The 24,686-nt window shown below is 33.0% G+C and overlaps 2 protein-coding genes across 2 annotated transcripts; both read left to right on the top strand.

The window, feature by feature from the left end:
• The first annotated feature begins 4,589 nt into the window (after positions 1–4,589).
• On the top strand, positions 4,590–11,638 carry LOC122608116 (lysine-specific demethylase REF6). Its single transcript, XM_043781207.1, has 7 exons — positions 4,590–5,724; positions 6,534–6,612; positions 6,751–6,818; positions 6,930–7,080; positions 7,496–8,025; positions 8,383–8,889; positions 10,059–11,638. The coding sequence occupies exons 1-7, from the start codon at positions 4,848–4,850 to the stop codon at positions 11,354–11,356; spliced, it is 3,510 nt and encodes a 1,169-aa protein (XP_043637142.1). The 5' UTR covers positions 4,590–4,847; the 3' UTR covers positions 11,357–11,638.
• A 5,160-nt stretch (positions 11,639–16,798) lies between these two features.
• LOC122607809 (phosphopantothenoylcysteine decarboxylase-like) lies at positions 16,799–20,409 on the top strand. Its single transcript, XM_043780860.1, has 3 exons — positions 16,799–16,898; positions 18,328–18,669; positions 19,891–20,409. The coding sequence occupies exons 2-3, from the start codon at positions 18,331–18,333 to the stop codon at positions 20,182–20,184; spliced, it is 633 nt and encodes a 210-aa protein (XP_043636795.1). The 5' UTR covers positions 16,799–16,898; positions 18,328–18,330; the 3' UTR covers positions 20,185–20,409.
• Positions 20,410–24,686: the final 4,277 nt, after the last annotated feature.

The raw sequence follows: 24,686 nt of genomic DNA, 5'->3' as shown, positions 1-24,686 counted from the left end.
AATATTTTCACCTAATATCTCTATTATATTTTTAATAAAGTTATTTACAAAATATATATCTCTTAACCATAATATAACTACATTACCATTTACATCTATTACTTTAAGATTAATAATCACATCGTTAACACCACCGCCACTAGCACTGCCCGTTGTCGTCACCGCCGCATTGCGCAGGTACCTATCTCGTTTAGAAAAATTGTACAAATTAATATGTTTAAATTATATAAATTAACCTAAGATACACTATAATATTGATATACATAATTTTGTTTAGTTCTTAAAATATTATAAGGAGAGTTTTAACGTTAAATGATGTATATACATGTCTGACATAGACACATAGTTAACTTAAAAGATCCTCCCACATATACCGTCAAATACGGTATTTGACCCATTTATATTTTTTGATATAAGTTATTCATCTATCAAACACTCTGTTAAATGTTAATCACAAACAGTATTTCATATTTCCAATAAATTGTTTTTTAATAAAATATATCATAGTTTTTTTTTTCTCTTTTTAAAAGGTATAATTCATAGTTAAAACTAGCTTTAATCCTTATGGAGATAGTTAAGATTTATAGAGAGTGAATGATAATTAATCGGATATCAACATATTATATTATACTAATTATTACCTTCTAGGTTATAATAATATATAAATTACTTATGAATATAACTTAATAGCTTACTTGGATTTAGCGAGACATAGGTTTAAGTATAAGGGGGAAGTTTTCTTATACTCTCTCCGTCTCATTTTAATTGTCTTATTTTGATTGGTTAAGTTTTTTCTTTTGACTTTGATCGTAAATATCTTTATTTGTGTTTTATATTAGTTGATGAAAGTTATATCAATGAAAAATACATTTAAAACTCAATCTTTATATATCTTATATCAATTTTTATATAATACAAACAAAAATATTTACGGCCAAAGTTGAAAAAAAAGACTTAAAAAGTCAAACTATGACACTTCATATGAGACAAAGGGAGTAACATGTTGTAGTGCCTTTGAGCGAACTATTAGGGACTTCTTCATCTACTAGATATTGGGTAAAAGGTTTTATAGCATGTATCCAGTTAAAACAAGATAATCTAGACTCCCTGTTATGATATTCGATTCACACCTTAACAAAAAGGAAAAAAAGAAAGAAATATAGTAAAGCAACTTTTATATATAAAATGATAACTATATTATACACACAAGTGTGAGTGGTCCTAACTCCACAACCTTCCCCAAATCTAAGTTTTGTAGTAGCAATTGGGTGGGTCAAACGTCAAGTGAGAAACAAAAGGGCCCTAACCCCACCTCGCCGTATGGGTGTCGTCAAGAGTTAAACGGATGGGTCTTTAACGAAAGGCAAAACACTCAAAATACTACATACAACTTGTGTTTAATTAAAATTGATTTTAATTCCATATCATTTGCTTTGTCTGGTTTATATAACGTGAATTTTTTGTCGTAACAATAAATTTATTAATGAAAGCTATCCGGTTGAAAAAATTCAACCAAAAACGAAAAAATAATTACAAAAATTAAAGATGGTATTCATTTTTGAATCTGCTCACCCCAACAAATAATAACTCCTTAAATACAAAATAAAAACATACTCGTATATATTATGATAAAATCGAAGAGTAAAATGTTACTATGCTTTTCTTTAGGAAGAATAATTATTCTGTTTATATAATAGTACACATACAATACAATTTAAAATATTATAAAGTTATTTATCTAGTCTTCGTGTGCATACATGAAACTTAAATCTAGTTAATTTCATGATCACGAAAAGCAATACATGATTTAAAAGGAAAATCATGATAAGTTCATTTGTAGTTACGAGAGTAAGTACCTGCGCGTTGCGACGGTGAGATGGTATGAGTGATAGGTCATAAAGTGTGATAGTCATAGAGTGTGATAGCCAAATGCCTTAACCGTACGGGTTCCGCCCTCATATTTAAAAATTCGTCGAAATTATATCGAATGACATCTCTAATGAAAGAACATGAAATTTTAAGAACACCCGTATATTTTTTATAATTTATCGATGTACTGTCTTTGAGATAAAAGATTTAAAATGAATTGGAGGAATAAATTATTTATATGAGAGAGAAAAAAATGATTGGTTGAAATTTAAGGAGAGAGAAAGGGTATTATAACTATTTTAGGTAAATATAAAATAGATAAAAGGATATTTAGAGAAAGTAAATGTTGAAACTTAAAATTTAGACAGAGGAATTGCTTTATATATTTGTAATTATAAAAGTAAAAATCCATGTGTTATGAAATTTATTATTTTTATTTTAATTATATCACTCACTATATACTAAGTTTACTCATCATCTCAACAACAACATATTCAAAGTCTGATTGGTTAAAGGTGCAGTGGAAAATCGCAAACAATAACATATTTTTATCAATTTATTTTATTTGAAACTAAACGCGAATCAAAAGGCATTATTTCGTGCTTTCAAATGGGTCGACTATTTGATGGGCCAATTAAATAGTTGGATTGGGACTTGGGAGGCATATCCTTACATTAAAAGGCCCACATGAGCTACGACTTCATTTGGACTAACAAACAACTGAGCAAGCCACTAGTCTATATCCGAATATCCAATATCCATAGCAAAAATGGGGCTTAAGTGCTTAACTACCTATTAACTATTTGGACTAACAAACAAGTGAGCAAGCCACTACTCTATATCCATTGCAAAAATGTGATTTAACTAGATCACAATGATTACCTATAAACCTGAAATCAATCTTGTTAAGGTAAGATTATCTACATTTAATCTTGTTATATGTAGTCGCCGTGACCCATAAAACATGGTATTAGGATTTATTTTACTCTACTTAACTTATAAACTATTTGATGATTTTCCTCTTTTTCGTTGCTATGCGTCTATGTTCCATCTTCATAACACGGAAAATCCTCAACCAAATCAGGACCTGCTATACAAAAAAGATTAGCGGCATAATCTGTTGTCTGTTTGCTTTCTATTTCCGTATAAATTATTATAACTAATTATTGATAAAAAGTTGTGGTAAGTCGGGTAGAACCTCTGAAAAGCCATGGTTGTGATTGAAGTGGTTAGCTAGAATCAACTGCTAGTTCCCTTGATATGTCGATCATATAGAAGGAATTGTTCAATATGCCGATCATATAGAAGGAATTGTTCAATTGAGTTGTAGCAAGCACGTCATTTATAACTACGTATCATTTCCAATTATAGTCTTTTTTTTTTTCCAGATGAAATAGTTGCATTACATAGTTTGTACCTTTTATGGATGTTTTCCTTTTTGTTGAAAATGCCTTGAAAGAAAATAATATATAGGATGAAAAATCTTAAAAGATATTAATTTTGTAGAATCGACATGTTTTATGAAAAATATTAAAAGATATTAATAATATATAGGATGTTTACCTGAAAGTGAAGTTAGTTATCACTCGTACTCTATCAACGTGATCATGTTTTATGAAATTAGAAATTAGTGTGTATGTATTGATGACGTTAATCAAGCTAATATGTGCTTTTATTTAGAAACCTATCAACGTCATTCTTCTAAAATTATCAAAAATTTGCTGTCACATGTATAAATTTCATACAACCGATGAAATAAATTATATATTTCAAGCAAAACATATGTAATAACTTTTTAAGTATTTTTGGTGACCCAGACATAAAAATGAAACATGATATCTAAGAATGTCAAAACGTTAACTCACACGAGTAAATAAATGACTAAGACTATCTCCAATGCTAAGGACGTCCTTATGCGTCCTTGAGCTGCTACATCATATCCTTATATATTCTTACAAATCCTTCAAATCTTATAATTTTAACTCCAACATACAAACATTCTTACATATCCTTACATGTCATTTTACCTCCACTAAAAACAAATATATATTAGGTAAAAACAAGTAAGGGCATGCTCTTAGGTAAGGGTATCCATTAAAAAATTCTTAGTTTTGGATTCAACGTCAAAAAATATCTAAGAGCACCTAAAGGCATCCAAGAGCACCCCATTGGAGGGCATCCAAAAGCACCTCATTGGAGATAGACACCATCTTCATTTTTGTTCCATCCTTCTTCATTATTACCATGACACATCATTTTCATCATTATAATTTAAGTGAGTGACACAAATCCTAGATGCAAGATTGCAAGTACTAAAGTGAAACATTAGAAACAATATATTGCTATTTTAAGGTTCATACTACTATGATGCACTGAAAAATAACTAGTCACATCCTAGAAAATCTATACTTAATTTGTCATTTCTCCAACCTCATAGTTACAAAAATCACTATCATTTGTTTTTTTCTTTTTCCCACTTTCCATCACAACTAATACCAAAGAAATATACAAGACCATTGTCATACCATCATCATTTTTTAATTATTTTTTCATTAAAAGAGATAATTTTCATTGTTTATCTCAGAATTTTTGTTAATTATAGTTTGAAAATAAAATATTTCTATTAAGAATCACTTAAATTAAAAATCAACCTTTTTCATTTCTTTTTTTCATCTTCCCAAAAAACCTCTCATACCCATTTCCCCTGCCCCTAGATTTTCACCAATTTTCCTCTGTCAAAAACCTCTCTCACAACCCCAAAAAAACAGAGCATTTAACACTATACACACCCACACACACACATCCAAATCTATACATACAATCTATAGTTACATATCAAAAGATAAACACCCACCTCCCTAATAAACAAAACACAAAAAACAGAGGAATCTCATACCCTTTAATCTTTCCCCACTTCACCATGAACCATTCTTAGATCTGCCCCAAAACCCTAAAAAATATATATTTTTTCCAAGAAAATGAGTGAAGAAGTATTTCCATGGCTAAAGTCTTTACCTTTAGCCCCAGAATACCATCCAACTTTATCAGAATTTCAAGATCCAATATCATATATTTTTAAAATTGAAGAAGAAGCTTCAAAATATGGTATTTGTAAAATCATACCCCCTGTTTCCTCTGCCCCTAAAAAAAACATAATTAATAACTTAAACAGATCTTTATCGGCCCGAAACCCGGATTCTTTACCCACATTTACCACTAGGCAGCAGCAGATTGGGTTCTGTCCACGTAAGCATCATTACCCAGTTCAGAAACCAGTTTGGCAGAGTGGTGAAGTGTATAATGTGTCGCAATTTGAGGCGAAAGCGAAGGCTTTTGAGAAATGTTACTTGAAAAAGGTATCTGGGTCAACTGGCCCGGGAGTTGGCCCGGGTGGGAATTTGAAGAAAGGGTCAGTGGGTTTGGAAGTTGAGACCATGTACTGGAAAGCCCAGGTGGATAAACCGATAACGGTTGAGTATGCGAACGATATGCCCGGATCAGCATTTGATCGAAAAAGTGGAAATGGGTCAGGGAAAAAGTTGGGTAAAAAGGACAATGTGGGTGAAGGGTTAAGTGTAGGGGATACAGAGTGGAATATGAGGACGGTTTCTAGGTCGAAAGGGAGTTTGTTGAAGTTTATGAAAGAGGAAATACCTGGTGTGACTTCACCTATGGTTTATTTAAGTATGTTGTTTAGTTGGTTTGCTTGGCATGTTGAGGATCATGATTTTCATAGTTTGAATTATATGCATATGGGTGCTGGGAAAACTTGGTATGGTGTACCTAAAGATGCCGCGGTTGCGTTTGAGGATGTGATTCGGAATCATGGTTATGGTGGTGAGATTAATCCTATTGGTGAGTTATTTGGTTTAAGTTTCCTGTTGCATTGCCTGTCTTTATGATGTATGCTATGTTATCTTATTGATATATGTTTTTGACTTTTCGTTAACTTAGGAATATGAAGAATTGAGAATTTGAGATGTTTGATAACCGATAGGCGTTTCGAGTAACTAGAAGGAAAATATACATACTGCATTCTGCATATCAAAATTTAACTATGTTGAAAAATGTAATGTGGTTGAGTGCATGCTCTGTTTCGCAGTGATATATGTTAGGTAGTTTACTTTGTGGTAACAATACCTGTTTTCGTTGACTTATTTATGACTTCTTTTGTAAGACAAGCTTATGTGATAATAGGTAGGCATTTCAACTGTTAAGAAGGTGAAGATTCATACCACATTAAGTACTGCATATCACAATCTTACTATGCTGAAAAATGTTATTTGACCCTTTGATTTGATAGATATGTAGTCTACTCGTAATGATTATATGTGGTTTTGTTGACTTATATGTATATGTATATATGTATATGACTTCTTTTGTAAGACGGTTTATGTGATAATAGATAGGCTTCTCGAGTATTAATGATTCATAGCGCATACTGCTTCCTATATATCACAATCTTACCATATTGAAAAATGTTTAAGGTTTACTGCATACTCTGTTCTGTTTTGACTTGTAATATGATGTGTAGTTTATACGTGGTTTCATTGACTTGTATATATGACTTCTTTGTAAGATGCGTTTATGTGAAAATGAAAAATTGATAAGCAGTTTGTGTAGTCAGAAGAAGTCATTTGAATAACTTCTGATGCGTTTTTCAGTTAATTTTGCAACTCTTGGCGAGAAGACAACAATAATATCCCCAGAAGTATTAGTAAAGGCTGGGGTTCCTTGCTGCAGGTGAGCTTTTAATAGTGTCGTTAAGATACATCTGTTTGGTTATACCCGAATTGGCACGATTATACACTACTCTAATTATTCTTTGCAACATTAGAACCCTAAATATGTTGAAAGCTGATAAGCTTTTCTTTTCATCAGATTAGTTCAAAATACTGGAGAATTTGTTGTTACTTTCCCAAGAGCTTATCACTCAGGGTTCAGTCATGGTAAAATAATTTTGTGTTGTGTAGAAAAAGCCTTATTATTGTTGAGTGGATTTATGCAAATAGAAAAAGTTGTATTGCTTGCCCTTAATTCTTTTTCTTTTTTCCGTTTAGGTTTCAACATTGGGGAAGCAGCTAATATCGCAACCCCTGGCTGGTTGGCAGTTGCACGAGATGCTGCAATTCGTAGGGCTTCGATTAATGTTGCTCCCATGGTGTCTCATTGTCAATTGCTTTATGATCTAGCAGTATCATTCTCTTCAAGGTCTGTTCTATCCCATCTGACCTTTTGAATTATTAAAGTTCTGCCTATAGGATTGGTCCTTGATTCAGTACTAACACTAGTGGCATTTTCAAACCATTTACTTCGAATTGGATTTATTTTGGTCCTGTTATTTCTGACACGAATAGTACTCCACTGTAAACCGGAAACTGGTAAAGCAAGTATATTGCATTTTTGCAGCTTACAGCCTGCTAGATGTTTTCAAAATTGACCAAAAAAGGTTTACACTCATCCTAATCTGACTGTACTAAAAGCAACATTGTTCAAGCCAAATCTATTTTCATTCGTCGTTCAAACTGAATGACTTGCGCATTTTCCAACTGTAATTTTTTAGTTAGAAGTTAGAACACAAGGTAATATAGATATAAGTTAATGAATTCTGTTATACTCCTCGCAGTGTACCAACAAGCGTTAAACCCGAACCACGGAGTTCACGGCTAAAAGATAAGCTGAAAGTTGAGGGTGAAGGATTGGTAAAGAGGAGTTTTCTGCTAGACATTATGCAAAACAATCAACTTCTTCATATTCTTGGGAAAGGATCGGCTATTCTGGTTCTTCCCGAAGAATTTATCGACAGGCGGATTCCTTTGAAGTCCGCACAATCAGATTCTGATGACGCAGTTCTAGACAAAAAAACCATGAGGAAATTTTCCTCATCTCGTAATAATGTGCCGTCATTGAAAAATAATGGCATTGAAGGGAAATACAAGGGTGGTGAGTGTGATAAAATGGCTGATTATGGTATATTCTCTTGTGTTACTTGTGGCATTTTGTGCTACGCATGTGTTGCAATCATTCAACCAACAGAAGCAGCTGCAAACTACCTCATGTCTGCTGATTGTAATGGCATTAATGATCTGGTTGCTGCCACAGATTCCTTTGCTGGCAAGAAAATTGCGAGTGTCGTGGATCCCAAATCCTCTTTAGGTATCCCAGTTTTCAAGTTTATAATTTTCCTGTTGTTTCTGCAGTGGGTCAAACTTCAAATTGTATTGAAATTGCAGAAAGCAATCCAACATGTATTATTTCAAAGTTTGTTTTACTTTTTAACTATGTACTTTTTCATATTTAAAATGTTACTTATTTGTAAAACTCAAAACAGAGCAGGCTAAAAAGTGTTTGCAGGTTGGACCGGCCCGCTTAAACACATGCTAAAACTACATCTTTGACCTGTTATTCGACCTACTGTCTTTCCAATTTCCATTTTGTCACCTTCAGTTTAAACCAAGATTTTTTGTCAAGTTTGTTCCCCTCTCTATGTTCATGGTATCTGTATGCCTGCAGGGAAAATGCCAAAGAAAACTCGTGGTGGTTTGCCTGATGGTCCGTCAAAGTCTACCGACCAAGTACAAACCATAGATAAGTTGGCTATCACTTTATCTAATGTTAACCAGAAAGCAGACTCTTCACTTGGCCTCTTGGCTTTAGCTTATGGTGATTCTTCAGATTCCGATGATGATCATGATCATGCAAGAGCTGATATAAAAGTTGAAGATTGCCAAATTTTTAATAGCTCTGATGAACTTCAACATAATGGAAGTTTTAAGGACTTGAATTGTTCTAGGGGTGGATCTGAATATGAGATAGAGTTGTCATGTGATGAACAAAATCGCTTATTAGATACACACAAGTCTGGGAAGGGTATATTCCAAGTTGAGAGCTTGTCTATGAACATGCCATGTGATGAAGATTCTTCTAGAATGCACATATTCTGTCTTGAGCATGCTGTAGAAGTAGAAAAACTCCTCCGACCCGTTGGCGGTGTTAATATGCTACTCCTTTGTCATCAAGGTACATTTTTTTCCTTCTTTTGTTCGTTTTCTTTATATGTCGGTTGTAGAGGTGACAATCTGGGTAGGGGGTTGCAGGTTGGGTAACGCGTTTACAGGTCAAAACAGGCAATCCCGTATTTTTTATGTATCGGTCAGAATAGGTTGGAGTTGTGTTGAAGTGAAATACCCTATTCAAGTTTTCTAATAGGTTATATAATGGTGTGTCAATCATAATGACAAAATTAAATAAATAACAATTTTTTGTTTCTTTAAAAACTTGGGTTTATAGGAGGGTTAATCAAATATATAATGGGCACATGCTTTATGTCATTCCCAAGTACCTTCAAACTCTGACCCGTTTCCTTTTAAAGGCTAGTTTTAATGCAAAATTTTATCGATAACCTTCCAAACCTTGGAATGACATATTTAATGTACAAGTATGACGTTCCAAAAGCATATTGCGGGCATATATGTAATTTGCAATCACCGCGAAGATGGATGAAATTGCCCAATCTTTACTTGTTTTTACTATTGGAGATAAAACCTAAACTAAACATTTATAAAATCATAAGTAAATGTGTTTAATTTTGCGGCCTCTAGTTAGTTGTCAAAGGATGCATCAAATGGAATGCTTTATTAAAGGCTAATTACTTGGAGATTATACAAGTAGATAGATAAGCTTATGGTTTAAGAGAAGTGCAAGTGAAAAGTAGCATTGTTGTAGTTAATTAGAGGTCATAAGACATTTGATTGGAGTCCTATCTATATTTTGTTTGTTGTAGGTTCTATTCCCCCTAGTGTTTTGCTTTGAGCAAACCAAATATGATGCCGTGAGCTTATCAAGTAAGATTACAGAGGTTCTTTTTAAGAATAACATCCACCTGATTATATCGTAAAGTCGTTAAAAAAACCATATTGTAAAAATGATTTTGGAGGCTTTGTGTTGACTTTTGGCGCCCGTCTACTAAGTGACGTGTTTAAGCAATTTTGACTTGTTAAAATTAAACATAACCCAAATTATCATTTATAAGTAATTAATGTTAAAATTGCCACTTCTTTTTGTACAATTCTGCTTTTGGGACATCTTTGACTTGGTCAATACCCATTGTTACATGTATTCAAAAATTCCTTTAGCTTTCATACATATAGCAATCATGATTTCATGTTATATTTTTCCAACATTTGCAGATTATTCATTCTTAAATTTTGAAGCAAAATTAGTGGCAAAAGAATTAGGAACAGATCATAGCTGGACTGATCTTGAATTCAGGGAAGGTAACGAAGAAGACAAAATATGGATACAATCAGCTCTTGATACTGAAGAAGTCAACCATGGCAACCGGGATTGGGCTGTAAAATTAGGAGTCAATCTCTTTTACAGTGCTAGCCTTAGCCGATCCCCTCTTTACAGCAAACAAATGCCATATAATCAAATGATATATAATGCATTTGGACATATTTCTTCTAGTGGGTCGATAAAACCTAAACCTTGGGGCAGGCAGAAAAAGATTGTTGTAGCGGGTAAATGGTGCGGGAAAGTATGGATGGCGAATCAAACTCATCCTTTGTTGGTGGAAAGGGATCTCGAAGTACAAGATGAGACTGGTGGTGCCGTTATGTCACTGGTTAATGTAAAACAGGAAAGGCATTATGAAATTGAAACAACCCAAGTGGTTGTTAGCAAGAGTTCCAGGAAAAGGAAGAACATTAGGGTAGAAAGTAGGCAAATGAGTGTAAAGACTAAGTTTCCGAAAGTAGAGCCATCCCCGTCACCTTCACCTCCACCATCAGAGGATGATTTGCCGTCATTGAGCGATGGGTTAAGACAACAGCCTAGGACCAACTTTAAAAATAAGCAAGTTAGAAGAGAAAAGGAAACAACCCCTTTGTCTAGAATTACTCTTGATCAGATACCAAGACAATTTGACACCGATTCTGATGGAGAGAGCGGTGGCGGGCCGAGCACACGTTTAAGAAAAAGAGTCATAAAAGCACCATCTAAAGACTTTGGAGTTGCGATCGATACAAAACCGAAAAGGAAAACGAAAATGAAAAAGCAGAATGAAACCAAGAAAGTGAAGAAAGCTTCTCGTACTGTGGAAGTAAGTGATGATGAGGAAGGAGACTTTGTTTGTGATATGGAGGGTTGCAATATGAGTTTTGACAGTAAACAAGAACTCATGGTTCACCAAAAGAATATTTGTCCGATTGAGGGATGTGAGAAGAAATTCTTTTCACATAAGTATCTAGTGCAGCATAGGCGTGTACACATGGACGACCGTCCCTTGCAATGTCCATGGAAAGGATGTAAAATGACATTTAAATGGGCTTGGGCTAGAACAGAGCACATTAGGGTTCACACCGGGGCTCGACCGTATGCTTGCATCGAGGATGGGTGTGGTCAAACATTCAGGTTTGTGTCTGATTTTAGCCGGCATAAAAGGAAAACCGGGCATTCAGTTAAAAAGCTAGTCGGCGAGACTTGAGAATAAGGTTTCAGGGAATGTAACATGTTGAGAGAGTAAACTGTAACTGTCATTTCTAATGATTAACAAAATGATGTAGGTTTTTAGTTTTTCATTTTTTTTTTCTTTCTTTTAATTTTTTTAGGAAGGAATACCCCTTTGTAATTTATGCTGATTAGAAAGAGGTGCAGTGTTATTCAGTCACTGTTAAAAGGGGGAACCTTCATTTGGACTCATGTTATTCCACTCCAAATTTAGCCCATTGCAAAGAGGGATTATTGTTTCCTCTTTTCCACACTTCAACATAATTCTCTCTCTTTTTTTTTTTTAATTTATTTTTAATGCTAGGAAGAGTTTTATATCTCCTTTTCAGTTTATATACTGGTAGTTGATACTGTACAGATGGGCAATGCGCGGTTTGGCCCTTGAAAAGAATCAAAGGTTGGTCATTTTAAAAGCCTTCGTATTTGTATTTGTATTGTCAAACATGTTTCTAAGATATCGGTAGGGCGCATGGTTGATACTCGTTCGACCCGCATAGTAGCCGGATCCAGCAGACAGGTATTTCTTCTTTTCAGATTCTCGGCAGACAGGTATGATTTTCTAAACATTTCTCATTTTCCGTCTTGCAATCCTTTGTGGCCGGAGGCCCCTATGGAAGCAGTCTCTACCTTGGTGTACAGGTAAGACTGTTTACAGCTTACCTCTCCCATACCCCGTGCAAGGATTGGGTCATGTTGTTGTTTTGAGCTATTGTCTTGGTTCAAGCACTAACTTTTCAGTAACATTTCTCTCTCTTGTATTATCCCCTGACCTGGGTAACTGGGTTCCTTTCTTTGACGTTAGATGTTAATTGTTAAATTTGTAATACACTGTTTTTCTTTATGCTTTTAATATTGTCTTGTCAACACTATCAAGAGCTAGTGCCTAGTGGTACTTTTCATTGAATAGCTTGGCTGTTTGTTTCTTTCTTTCCGTAAATTTTCATTCATTTTTCGTACTTTTTTTTGTTTCCTTTTAGATTCTTTTTCTTTTTGTCTTTTTTCTTTATGCGTAAAGTACAAAATTTCTAATCTTAAATTTAAAATCATTCATAATGTCTTATTAATGTTCATCAATTAGTCATTGACCCATTGAATGAAGGCTTGTTATCCAGATTTGAGACCAGAGGAGACTAGAGTTTTACTTTTATTAATCGTTGTGTATTCAAACGGATTAATAAAGAGTTTTTTTTCCTATAAGATTTTGGAAGAGATGACTCTCTAGCATGGATCCGGTTAAGATAATATAGTCTAGACCCTTCATTGTGATGTTCGTTGCACAACTATAAATAAAAAACATAGTCTTTGTTAGTATCATATCATAATACCCTTTCAAAACCAACCAGTAATCCATTGAAACATCTCTAATGCATTACTAATTGACTACTAGTTTTAGAACTAATTTTTTTTTTATTAGATCTTTGTGAGTTGAAAGAAAAAATAAAAAGAAAAAAGCCACCTTCTCGTTGGTGGTTCCAAATTCCAATTACGAGTCATCCGACGATGAGCTAACAACGAGTCATACTTAATGGTGTTAACTTGTCATTCATTAATAAATCATTATGAGGCGGTGTGAGGCCTCTAATGTACAAGTTATAGAGAACATGAAACCATTGTAGATATATCTCTAATTTTTTTCACATATCTTGGATTAAACTCATAAGAGTGCAAGTCTGTGGGTTTTTCCTAAATACTACTCGTAATAATATCTCCTGAACCTCTAGAGAGCTGGATTGTTGTGTTGGACTGATCCATTATTTGGTTTGATATTCCCTAAATGTCAAGTCTGTTAAAAAAAAGTAAAACAAAAATAAGTTTAAAAAAGATTTTCGAACTTACAATCTTGCTTTTAAGCATGTGTTTTACACATTAAAAAACACTACTGTGATTTTTACTTGCCGTAGATCTATTTTAGCATGCGTCCCGCTCTTTGTTTCAAAAAAAAAAAACTCCGACTTGGTGAGCTGGTAATTTTAAAAAAAGGCCCTGGACTTTTTAAAGATGATAATATGACGTCTACTTTTTTATGCTCATGAAGTATTAAGCTTTAGAAATAAAGAATTTAAAGAATATAACTATCCGTAAAATGTAAAATTTTATAACAAATTTAATACTTGTATTAAATTCGTCATAAAAGTTGTATAACATATATTGTATAGAAACTTATACGAGAACTTACAAAGTATCATATCTGTTTGATTTGCATTTTCAAATCTTGATTTTGAGGTTCAATCTAGAGTTTTGATCTAGAGGTGCACAAAAAAACCGGTTAACCTAACCGGTTATTAAAAAAACCGGTTAACCTAACCGGTTACTAACCGGTTATTACTGTACCGGTTATAGGTTATTACTAACCGTAGGTTAGTAACCGATCATGGATTTCAAAACAATAATCGATTATTAACCGGTTAACCGATAACCGGTTTTTTTAAAGTAAAAATAACCTATAACCGGTTAACCTATATATTATTAATAATATATAATATTATTTAGTTTCTGCTTTTGCTGTGTTCTGTTTCTGTCTTGTTGTGTTCTGTTTCTGTTTGAAAATCAAGCCGGTTTGTACTTTCTGTTGTGTTTGTGATCCAGCTAATGCTGTTGTTGCTCCTGTTTCGGTTGAGTTGTTGCTTTTGCTTGCTTGTTGCTCCTGTTTCGGTTGTGTTTGTAATGCTTGTTTGCTGTGTTCTGTTTCTGCTCCAAGCAACTCTAAGCAGCTAGAGTTGATGGAGTCGATCAAATATAAAGAGACTATTATCACAAGTCATTTAATGTGTTCACATTAGTAAGAATTAATTAAGCAGCTCAAGTATGCAAGTGTTGTTGTGAGACCGGTTAAAAAAAACCAGATATAGGTTAACCGGGATCGGTTAACCGGTTATTATTAACCGAAACCGATTACATCGGTTATAGTTTTTTAGAACCCAAACCGGTTATTAACCGGTACCAGTTAACCGAAATCGGTTTTTTTTTTAAAAAAAAATAACCGGTTTCGGTTACTAAAAAAAATAACCGGAACCGATTAACTGGTATTTGCACCTCTATTTTGATCCACTTTTGATACATATTTAAATCTCTAACATGAACTTGAAATCCTAACAAATGATCTTATGATGACAAATATTACTCTCTTCAATCTATGGCAATTTCGTCCAATAGTTGATACAAGAATAAATGATAAATATAACTACAAAATAGACACCTAACAAATGAATTTCAACAATACTCATATATCTAACAATTAAGTATAATTAAAGACAGAATGAAGTAGCAAGTAATATCTCATTAAAACGAATTAAGAGAGTACACGATAATGTCATATTCATGATTCATCATTTCATCAATAACTAATCAATGTTCATCAATTAGTCATTGGCTTAATAGCCCAGTGGCACATGAAGCCTTTTCATGAAGGCTTGTTATTCAGGTTTGAGACTAGGGGAAACAAGAGTTTAATTTTTATTAATCGTCGTGTTTTCAGACAAATTAATAAAGGGTTTTTCTTCTTATAAGGTATTGGGAGAGACGGCTCTGTAGAATGGACCCGATTAAGACAACAAAGTCTAGACCTTTCATTGTGATATTCGATCTGCAACTATAAAAAAAAAACAAAAAAAACTAGCCTTTGTTAGTATCATATCACAATACCCTTTCAAAACCAACCACTAATCCTTTGAAACATCTCTAACGCATCACTAATTAACTACTAGTTTTAGACCTATTTTTTTTTTTATTAAATCTTTGTGAGTTGAAAGAAAAAATAAAAAAAAAGGCCAACTTAATGGTGGTTCCAATTACGAGTCATCCGATGATGAACTAACAATGAATCACACTTAATGGTGTTAACTTGCCATCCATTCAATAACATGCCAACAATAAATCATTATGAGGCCATTAACGTAAAGTTATAGGGAACATAAAATCATCGAAATAAAGTTCTTTAAAAACTGGTAGATGCATTTTTGGTTTTTCTTACAGATCTTGGATTCGACTCACTAGAGTGCAAAAATACTAGTAACCGCTCCTGAACCTCTAATGAACGAGATTGTTGTGTTGGACTGGTCCATTATATGGTTCAAGATTCCTTAAATGTCAAGTCTGTTAAAAAAAAATAAAACGAAAATAAATTTTTAAAAAATTATCGAACTTACAATCTTGCTTTTAAGCATGTGTTTTACACTTTTACACATTAAAAAGCACTATTGCGATTTTTACTTTGGCGTAGATCTATTCTAGCAGGCGTCCCGCTCTTTGTTTTAAAAAACTCCGACTTGGTGAGCTGGTAATTTTCAAAAAAAAGGCCCTGGACTATTCAAAGATGATAATATGTCACCTTACTTTCTTATCTCATAAAATATTAAACTTTGAAAATAATAAAGAATTCAAAGAATATAACTACCCGTAAAATATTTTATAAACAAATTTACTACTTGTATTAAATTCGTTATAAAAGATGTATAACATATACTGTATAGAAACTTAATAACTTAGAAAGTATCACTTCTGTTTGATTTGCATTTTCAAATCTTGATTTTGAGGTTCAATCTAGGGTTTTGATCCACTTTTGATACATTTTTAAATCTCTAACATGAACTTGAAATCCTAACAAATGATCTTACGATGACAAATATTACTCTCTTCAATCTATGGCAATTTTGTCCAATAGTTGATACAAAGAATAGATTATATATATAACTACAAAATAGACACCTAACAAATGAATTTCAACAATACTCGTATATCCAACAATTAAGTATAATTAAATACAGAATGAAGTAGCAAGTAATATCTCATTAAAACGAATTAATAGAGTACACACAATACGTTCAAAAAAGAAAAAAAATAAAAATTACACAACAAAATATGTTTTATTGATGAAGTTTCATATTCATTTGTAAAATGTACTTTTTAAACATGTATGAACGTTCTTCTAGAAATAGTCTTTATATTTTGGGTAAGATAATGTTGTCTACATCTTACCTATTTCATATTTTACTTATGTCGGTATTGAGTATTGTTATTATTGTTGTGCAACATTTAGATAACATGATATCCTTCAAAGAGCATATATATCTAAAGATTTGAATAATATTTACTTCTTTTAGTTATCGAGTCATTTTAGTAATTATCTTTGATTTATTTTTGTTTCCACATTTTATGGTTTTAGTAGCTATTTACAGGGTTCTTTAGTTGATGTAATATGGACTTGATTATTATTGAGTCATAAGAAAATTGACGTTTTGTTAATGATTTCAGTCTTTAATTTATCCACATGTATCATCGGTTACAAAAAATCTTAATTTGATGGTATATATCCAAATTAAACGCTTATCAAAATTCAAAACCATTTAATTTCTTGAGAATAGTAGGGGTGATTTATGCCATTAGGGGTGATTTATGCCATTCAACAAAACACAATAAAAAAACTCGAAATATCAATTTCATTAAATTCCCTCTATACCACAAGTCACCATTTTGACCCACTAGACCGCCGGAGATTCAACGCCTGAACTCCTTTTTTCACGGTATCCCTCTTAATTCTTTTATTATTTTTATACATCAAACATTATAAATTTACTTTATCTTTTAGTTAATGTATTATATACTTTTTTCATTTTCAGCATATTATTTAGTTGTAATTCATTTCGTAAATTTTATGTTCAGTTAATTTTATTGTTATGTCCATTCCTGAGGTGAAAACTATTTATAAAACTAAAAAAATGAGTTTTCCGTTTTTAATGAAAATTATTTTGGAAAACTCACATTTGAACACGTTTTCTCTTTCTTTTTTATAAGAAACTTCTAGGTTTTATAAATTTTTTGTTGATAGCATAGTTAGATAGTTAAAAATATAGCTAGTTTGAGGTTTTACCTATTGACTCATACTCTAGATTTTAGTCATTTTAATAAGAATTCAAAGTTTAATCGGAATAGATGGATTGAAATAGTTTTTAGTTTCGTTGAAATGTGATAGATCAGATCGACTTGAGCGCGTGACTTGGTGTTTGAAGGCGTGATTATATACGCTGAATTTTTTTTCAAGTTTTGATGTAAGAGGATTAGGTGTCAGACAAATGGTATAAGTATGCAATATAAGATCTCCTTACTGTTATATATATTGGGAGTTTAATATCTTTACAAGAAAGCAATTCTATGAAAGCAATGGATTCACACGGTGCAAAAACATGTAGGTACATGTGTTCTATTACTAGACTAGAATATGAGATTAGTGTTCAACATATTGAGAGTTTTGATTGCCTAAGGTTGAAGTAAGCTATGGAGTTGGTGTATCGGCTATTGTTGATTAATAAAAGCCGAGTCAACACATGCCGTTTCTTTTCTTTCCTTTTTTTCTTTTTTATAGATGACATCACTGTTAGGGTACACTTGTTTGGTTAAACGTTTTTTTCATGACCGACAGTTGAAGACTTGAATTGCATGAAATTAGAGGCTGGTAAAGAAGAGGCGTTTATAGTGTCCTTGCAGAAAGATATGTAGGAAGTTAAGTGTAATCTCAGTTATATTAGAACAGATAGGCCAGTGGAGGAGGACTTACCTGGCTCCAAAATACGTTAAATGATCTACTTTTATGACATTAGGTTTTATCTTACGGTGCAATTTTATGCATTGGGAGTTTGAGACTTCTAGGTAACAAGAAGTGAACTTACCTGCTTAAACACATGTAAAATAGCCAAGTGACAACCAAACTTCTTTGAGTAGTATTACCTTTTAAACTGTTAGTTCACACTTATTCTTCACTGTTATAGTACACCATCTTACGTCATAATGTCTAATTTCACTTCTATTGATTTTCACTTCTTTACATATTAGCATATAAAGTTATTTTTACCTGTTTGACTCATTGGAGGTAAAATATACCCTGAATTGACTCATTCTTAAATGGGTCGAAATTGTTACATCTAGTGAATAATTTTATAGGAGTTTATTGCACAGATTATGGCACATGCTGAATCTGGAGCAAGGGAGGCAATGCAAGGGAGTAATGCTCCTAGAAAACCCCGAATTCTGCTTGCCGCAAGTGGAAGTGTAGCTGCCATAAAGTTTGGGAACCTCTGCAGCTGTTTCTCCGATTGGGCAGATGTAAAAGCTGTGGCCACTCAAGCAGCTTTACATTTTATTGACCGAACAACACTTCCTAAAGATGTGATTCTTTATACTGATGAACATGAATGGTCTTCTTGGTCCAAGATAGGAGATAGTGTGCTGCACATAGAGCTTCGTAGGTGGGCTGATATAATGGTGATTGCCCCATTGTCAGCAAATACACTTGGCAAGGTATTATATAGTTGCAACTCATACCCTTATTTTATTTCCGGCAATGAATGTTCTTATGTTTAAAATTGTTGGCCTCTTTACATCTCTTTATATTTTTCCGTAATGGTAGTCACTTCGCAAATCCACAAGGATTAAAAATTGTCAGAGTTGGCAAAATAGGCGGGTTGGGTAATTGGTACAGCTCAGTTGGGTAATTGGGTATTTGCTTTGTATATCATTGGTGTGTCAGATATGACTTCTGACCTTTTTGATCTGTTTCTTTTAAGCCTTTTCTTTTACCTGTATGACCACAACCCGCATGAACTTATAATAACTAAATGGGTTGTAATTTGTAAAGAGGTCATGAATAATAATTTTCATTAAACACACCGCATGTACCTTACCTTCTTTTAAGTCTAATTTCTCCCTAAGTTGAAAGTCACAACAGATAGATTAGATAATTACACTTTTTCTTTGAGAACATTTCAACTCAACCAACCATTCACCTGTTCTCACAATGCTATAAATGCTAAAAAAGCTCCACAAGAATCTCATATTAAGTCCAATTATAGCAATCTTGAACCCATGTGCCAAAACCTTACGACTAAGGTGCCATTTGACCAAACTAGATGAAAAGGTGCCGAATGATTGATTTCTGACCATCTAGACTAGTTGGCAGTTTAAATTCATGTAGATAGTAATGGGTTAATTTGGTTTATGTTTTATTCTCTATAGGGATCAAGGAATCGAGACTTACCCCTTGTGTAGCTTAATGCATAAAACATCTTAAAACAATTATTCTCAATGCATCTAATTTATGATTGAAGTATTATGAATGTTGTACTTATCTAACATACTAATTGTATATACTAAATTTTTTGGATAACAGTATTCTGGGTCTACCAAACCTCAACCCTTTCAACCTGCACCAATAAGTATCCAATTTTTTTTATACCTTTACCTAACCACTTCTAATTTAGAAGTTTCGGTGTAACCAATGCTGCCTGAATAAGTACCCTTATTAATAATTAGTTTAGAACATTTGACGAGCCAGATTCTACCTATTTTTTATAACCACCAACATCATTTCAAACACTCGTTGTATAACATCAACATTTTAGTTCCCGTGAGGAACTTAATTTAATTACATAGACAATTGCATATGTGAACCCTAGTTTTTATCTTGATTTCTTTTCTATGTATGATATGATAATTAGAGTTTCATTCAATCTGCTGAATCAGATTGCTGGTGGACTGTGTGACAACCTGCTGACCTGTATCATTCGAGCATGGGATTATGAAAAACCAATATTCGTGGCACCAGCAATGAACACATATATGTGGACCAATCCTTTCACAGAAAGGCATCTTATGACAATTGATGAACTTGGAATCACTCTTATACCCCCAGTGTCAAAGAGGCTTGCTTGTGGAGACTATGGAAACGGTGCAATGGCTGAGCCTTCACTCATCTATTCTACTGTAAGACTCTTCTTGGAATCGAGACAAAATGCAAGTAGCAGTATAGCACATTGATTTTTCTTGCAATGTGTGTGGTAAAATTCCTTTAACAAGCCTTTTCTAAAAAACTAATTGGATGTCAGTTTCTAATGCATTTAAGTTTCTAAAACTGTACCGTTGATCATTGATAATGAAGCACCTGTAAAGTGACCATACCTTGATGTACCTGATTGAATTCTGGAAGAGATGTTTTGCATATAAATCGAGAACAATGGTTGATATACTATCATGTTTTTGCGAGTGTTGAAGATTTGGTTGGGGACTTGGTCTATTTTCAGTTTTTCATGTCTTCTTTAAATTTAGTGATATTTTGTTTAGTAATTTCATTTTGATTTTGACTGTTTTATGTGATTCAATTTACATAAAATTGGATAAAATTGATATAGCTGACATATGGTTGTGAGAGTATGAATTTGTGTAGTGAAGAATTTTTGTTATGCAAATATTGTGAAAGTATCACTACAAATAATATTGTATTTGTTCACACTTTTAGTTACCGTGAACAAATTAAAAAAATTGTCGCGCTTTTATGTGTGTAAAAATATAAAGAACTAAAAGTGTATAGAAACTAATCCACACTTAAAAATGTGGAATTCTAAAAGTTAAACACTTTTTAGTGTGAACTTTTATATTTACTTTGTAACACCATATTTGTCCACACGATTAATTTTTACGCACTTTTAGTTTTTTATATTTTTACACACATAAAAAAAATGACAAAATTTTTAATTTGTTCACACTAACTAATAGTGTAAACAAATCTAATATTATTTGTAGTAACATTTTTTGTTGTTGGTTTGTCATTTTAGACACATCAGTTCTTGTTTGATTTTGTAAGTAGTTGAATGATTTTGTAAGTAGTTGGAAAATGTTCATTTGAAAACCTTTTTTAAATTGAAAATAAGTGAACACATCTTAGTAATTAGATCATTCCAATGGAAAATTAAGATTTATGCAATCTATATTTCTGTATACCTATCTTTTTTCTCCGGAACTCTCCCCTACGAAGATTATAACCACCACCATACTCTAAGCATAAGGTTGTAAGGCTACCAAATCCTTTGAATGTCGGTGGGGTGTAAATTCTACAATCAGCGAGATGTAGGTCTGTTAACTGATGAAACGAGAAAATCGTTAAGGGCATACTGTGGTCACACCTCAAGCGAAGTTTCTTGACAGTATTCTTTCGTGACAAATCAAGTAAAATTTGATCAATTTCAGAAAAATGATTGACAAATTTGTCGGATGGTTTCAAGGGTTTCATGGAAAGGTGAAGTCGAACCCTGGTGTAGTAACAGGAATTGGTTAATAGCATTGAAAAATTTACATCTCCCACTCATGTTATTCATCCTTTTTCTTGGTTGCTGCTGCTTCATGACAGGCAGTTGATTTTCGTCGGTTGAATCATCGTCGTCAAATAGTTCCTCTCTAAATGCAAAGTTAGGAAATTTGGTCCAAATATACCTCCATTCCTTAGAGAGGATACTCGTCCGTACTAACTCTTTGATAGGTAAATCCCATAGGATCTTTTCTAAAATGTCCCACGGAAGGGTGCTGTAGCTGCTACTGCTGCTCATCTTGGAACATATACTAAATAATGCTAAAAAAAAACTCGTTACCATAAACTTAATTAATTATTCGAGATAAATATAATGAAACTTGAGAGCCACGGAGGTATTATTGCTCATCTTGTGGAATACTATAATGCAAAACGGAATATAAAAAAGAGAGAAAAAGAAATCTCATTATAGAAAACGAACAAGGTTTAGGTGGTATAATTAATATATATAATTTAAGGTTAAGGACGAATGGGTATATATATAGGCGGTTTAGGTGGGCCCCGAGAGTGTAACACTCTGCTTTTATAAAAGTATGGATTTTAAAAAAATTTTAACTTTAAATATAACACCGTTTATAAAATGTGGAAGCGACTTTTAAAAATCCCAATTGATTTCTAACGGAACCAATAAAACATAATAAATGTCTTAAAAAAAGTGTTACCAACCAGTATAATCACAATAATGTAAATGAAATCCACAATCAACCTCAACAAAGACAGTCAACGTAATAAAAGCCAAAAGGGCTAAATAAATAAGTCTACTTAAATAGTGCAACTATGGGTAACTAAAGCCAACGTCCAAAGCTCCAATAATAGTTACCCATCTCACAAGCAAGCTACCAGCCACTGATCAATGCCTGACATGAGGGCACCACACATTTTCACAAAACAAGTGTCGACTATTAAAGCTGAGTAAGATAACAGAAAGGATTGCCAATTAAAACACTTTAATAAATCAACTCATGCATATATAAAGACACAAATAACAAAACAACATAAACTACATAATAAGGATTATCAAATCCTATAATGTGCCTAGCAATCCTCCATAATCACCAATATCCACATAATTGCTTAAGCTACATAAATCACCAAAAGGTTATGCCATAATAAACTACATATAAAGGTTGTGTGAGGCGGCTAAATAGCCAAATACGGATCCCTACACCCGACTTGATGGGTAGATCTTACGGTGGTCCATCTATGTCGTTATGGATAGGCATAACCAAATCCATGAGTATTCCGTTAACACCAGGTGGTCAACCACGACACCCGAAATACTCTAAACACCAGGTTGTATTCACAAGAGAACCTGATCGGGGTTCCAAGTGACGCCATAGCACACTCCGCCTAAATAGACGTCATGTGGGTTAAACTTAACTCTTACACCAGTGCTCGAGACTTTCACCAAAAGATATATTAAAATATATCACACCAAAATCTACATAATATTTTAGGGCCCTTAAACGTGCACGTGACATGGCAACCTAGATCATGTCTAGTGTACTATGTGTACAAGTCCACATAAATCATTTACCACACAATCAACAAGCTACATATATCAACAGTACAATATTAAACTCATTTCTACCCAATCATGCTTTAACAACACCCTGTAAACCCCCACATATATCTCACACCCAACATATGCATGAGATAGTTGAAACAACATAAAAGGGGAGTTTAATTATTAAAACTAAGTTTTGTTGTGTCCCCAGATGTCAAAAGTAAATTATCTTACCTCGAATATGATAAATACACAACTTAACTCGTTATTTCGTCAAATGCCCGAATACCTAAATGATTAAATAAAACGAACATGCAGCGTCAATGACAACTTACTTAAAACATGTAAATGAAAGTACACTTTAAGCCACTTATATTATATCTGATAAATGATCATTATGATCTAGTACTTATGCATCCAAGATACGTACATGACACAAGACTACTAGATCATTAACCTTTTGTATTTAATTATTAATTAACTGAAGACTCACATCACAATCCAAATTTAATTATGTAAAAATAACCATATAAAAGTGGCGCATGAAATTTCTTATGAAAAGAGTCTACATGTAATTCTTTACTGCTATACTTATTATTATTTATCATTTAGATTATTATAAAAATATCATTTCATCACTATCGATTTCTTTTTTTCTTCTTTGAAACAACTTAATCAGTTAAATGAATTCACCAATTAAACCAAAGCCATAATAATATATAAAAGACTTAACTCATTTAGTTGGTTTGTAAACTACAACAACCTGACCATAACTTTAATTCCATAGAAAAGATATTGCAAGGCTCTATACTTTATCTTCTTGTACTGTAATTTACTAATATTATATTAGTGACACAATGACACAAAACTAACAATTAAATTATTGTTGCTTTCATCTCTTAATTAGAACTAGACCAACTCGCACGTGAATAATAAATAAAAGACGGTCAACATACAAAAGCAAATCAAATTGTGGTTTTTTTTTTTTTTTTTCCTTACTTTGGTTTTGGTGATCACACGTAGGAGAGACAACTTGATTACGGCCAGGATCCAAAATTTGAGGATATAAACTCTCTTCCTTTTTTGTTTCGACGGCAGAGCTAGGGGAATTATTATATATATTTTAAGATTACGGTAAGAGGATTTAGGGTTGGTAAATATATAACTAGGACTTAGATTTTGTTAATTTCACACATAGACCCCTCGACATAGTTAATGACATAACAAGTTCATCTAACGACTTCACACATTTAACCCTGATGAAATACTTACACCATTGACCACATAAATGACACCACTTATTTCACTTAATAGACACACAATAATCTATATAACACACAATAATTACTATCACCATAGTTAGCCACAAAAGGTATAACGCCCCTTAACGACAGACCAACATTGGCTAACGGTCAAAGTCAACAGAATAGAATATAATAGTTCAGGATGTTACAGAGAGTTTATTCCAAGGTCTCGAGTTCGAGCCTTGGTTGGTTGTATTTTCTAATTAAGGAGGTGGTATGGTGAGAAAGACTATTTAAGATCCGCTTAGTGCGAGACCCTTTCGTTATGCGATTAACACACATCATACGCGTCTGAGGTAAAATTTATTTGTCAAAAAAGATCAATCTTTTTCTAATAATATGAATATACAAAAACAAAACTAACCCT

This window comes from Erigeron canadensis, chromosome 7, assembly GCF_010389155.1.
Source record: "Erigeron canadensis isolate Cc75 chromosome 7, C_canadensis_v1, whole genome shotgun sequence".
NCBI lineage: Eukaryota > Viridiplantae > Streptophyta > Magnoliopsida > Asterales > Asteraceae > Erigeron > Erigeron canadensis.
The sequence above is the reverse complement of the archived record's forward strand: the minus strand, read 5'-3'. Positions and strand labels throughout refer to the sequence as shown.

Coding starts and splice junctions, on each gene's coding strand:
- LOC122608116 (XM_043781207.1), top strand. CDS start 4,848: ATGAGTGAAGAAGTATTTCCATGGCTAAAGTCTTTACCTTTAGCCCCA. Junction 7,081..7,495: donor GCAGTATCATTCTCTTCAAG/GTCTGTTCTATC, acceptor TACTCCTCGCAG/TGTACCAACAAGCGTTAAAC. Junction 8,890..10,058: donor GCTACTCCTTTGTCATCAAG/GTACATTTTTTT, acceptor CAACATTTGCAG/ATTATTCATTCTTAAATTTT.
- LOC122607809 (XM_043780860.1), top strand. CDS start 18,331: ATGGCACATGCTGAATCTGGAGCAAGGGAGGCAATGCAAGGGAGTAAT. Junction 18,670..19,890: donor CAGCAAATACACTTGGCAAG/GTATTATATAGT, acceptor CTGCTGAATCAG/ATTGCTGGTGGACTGTGTGA.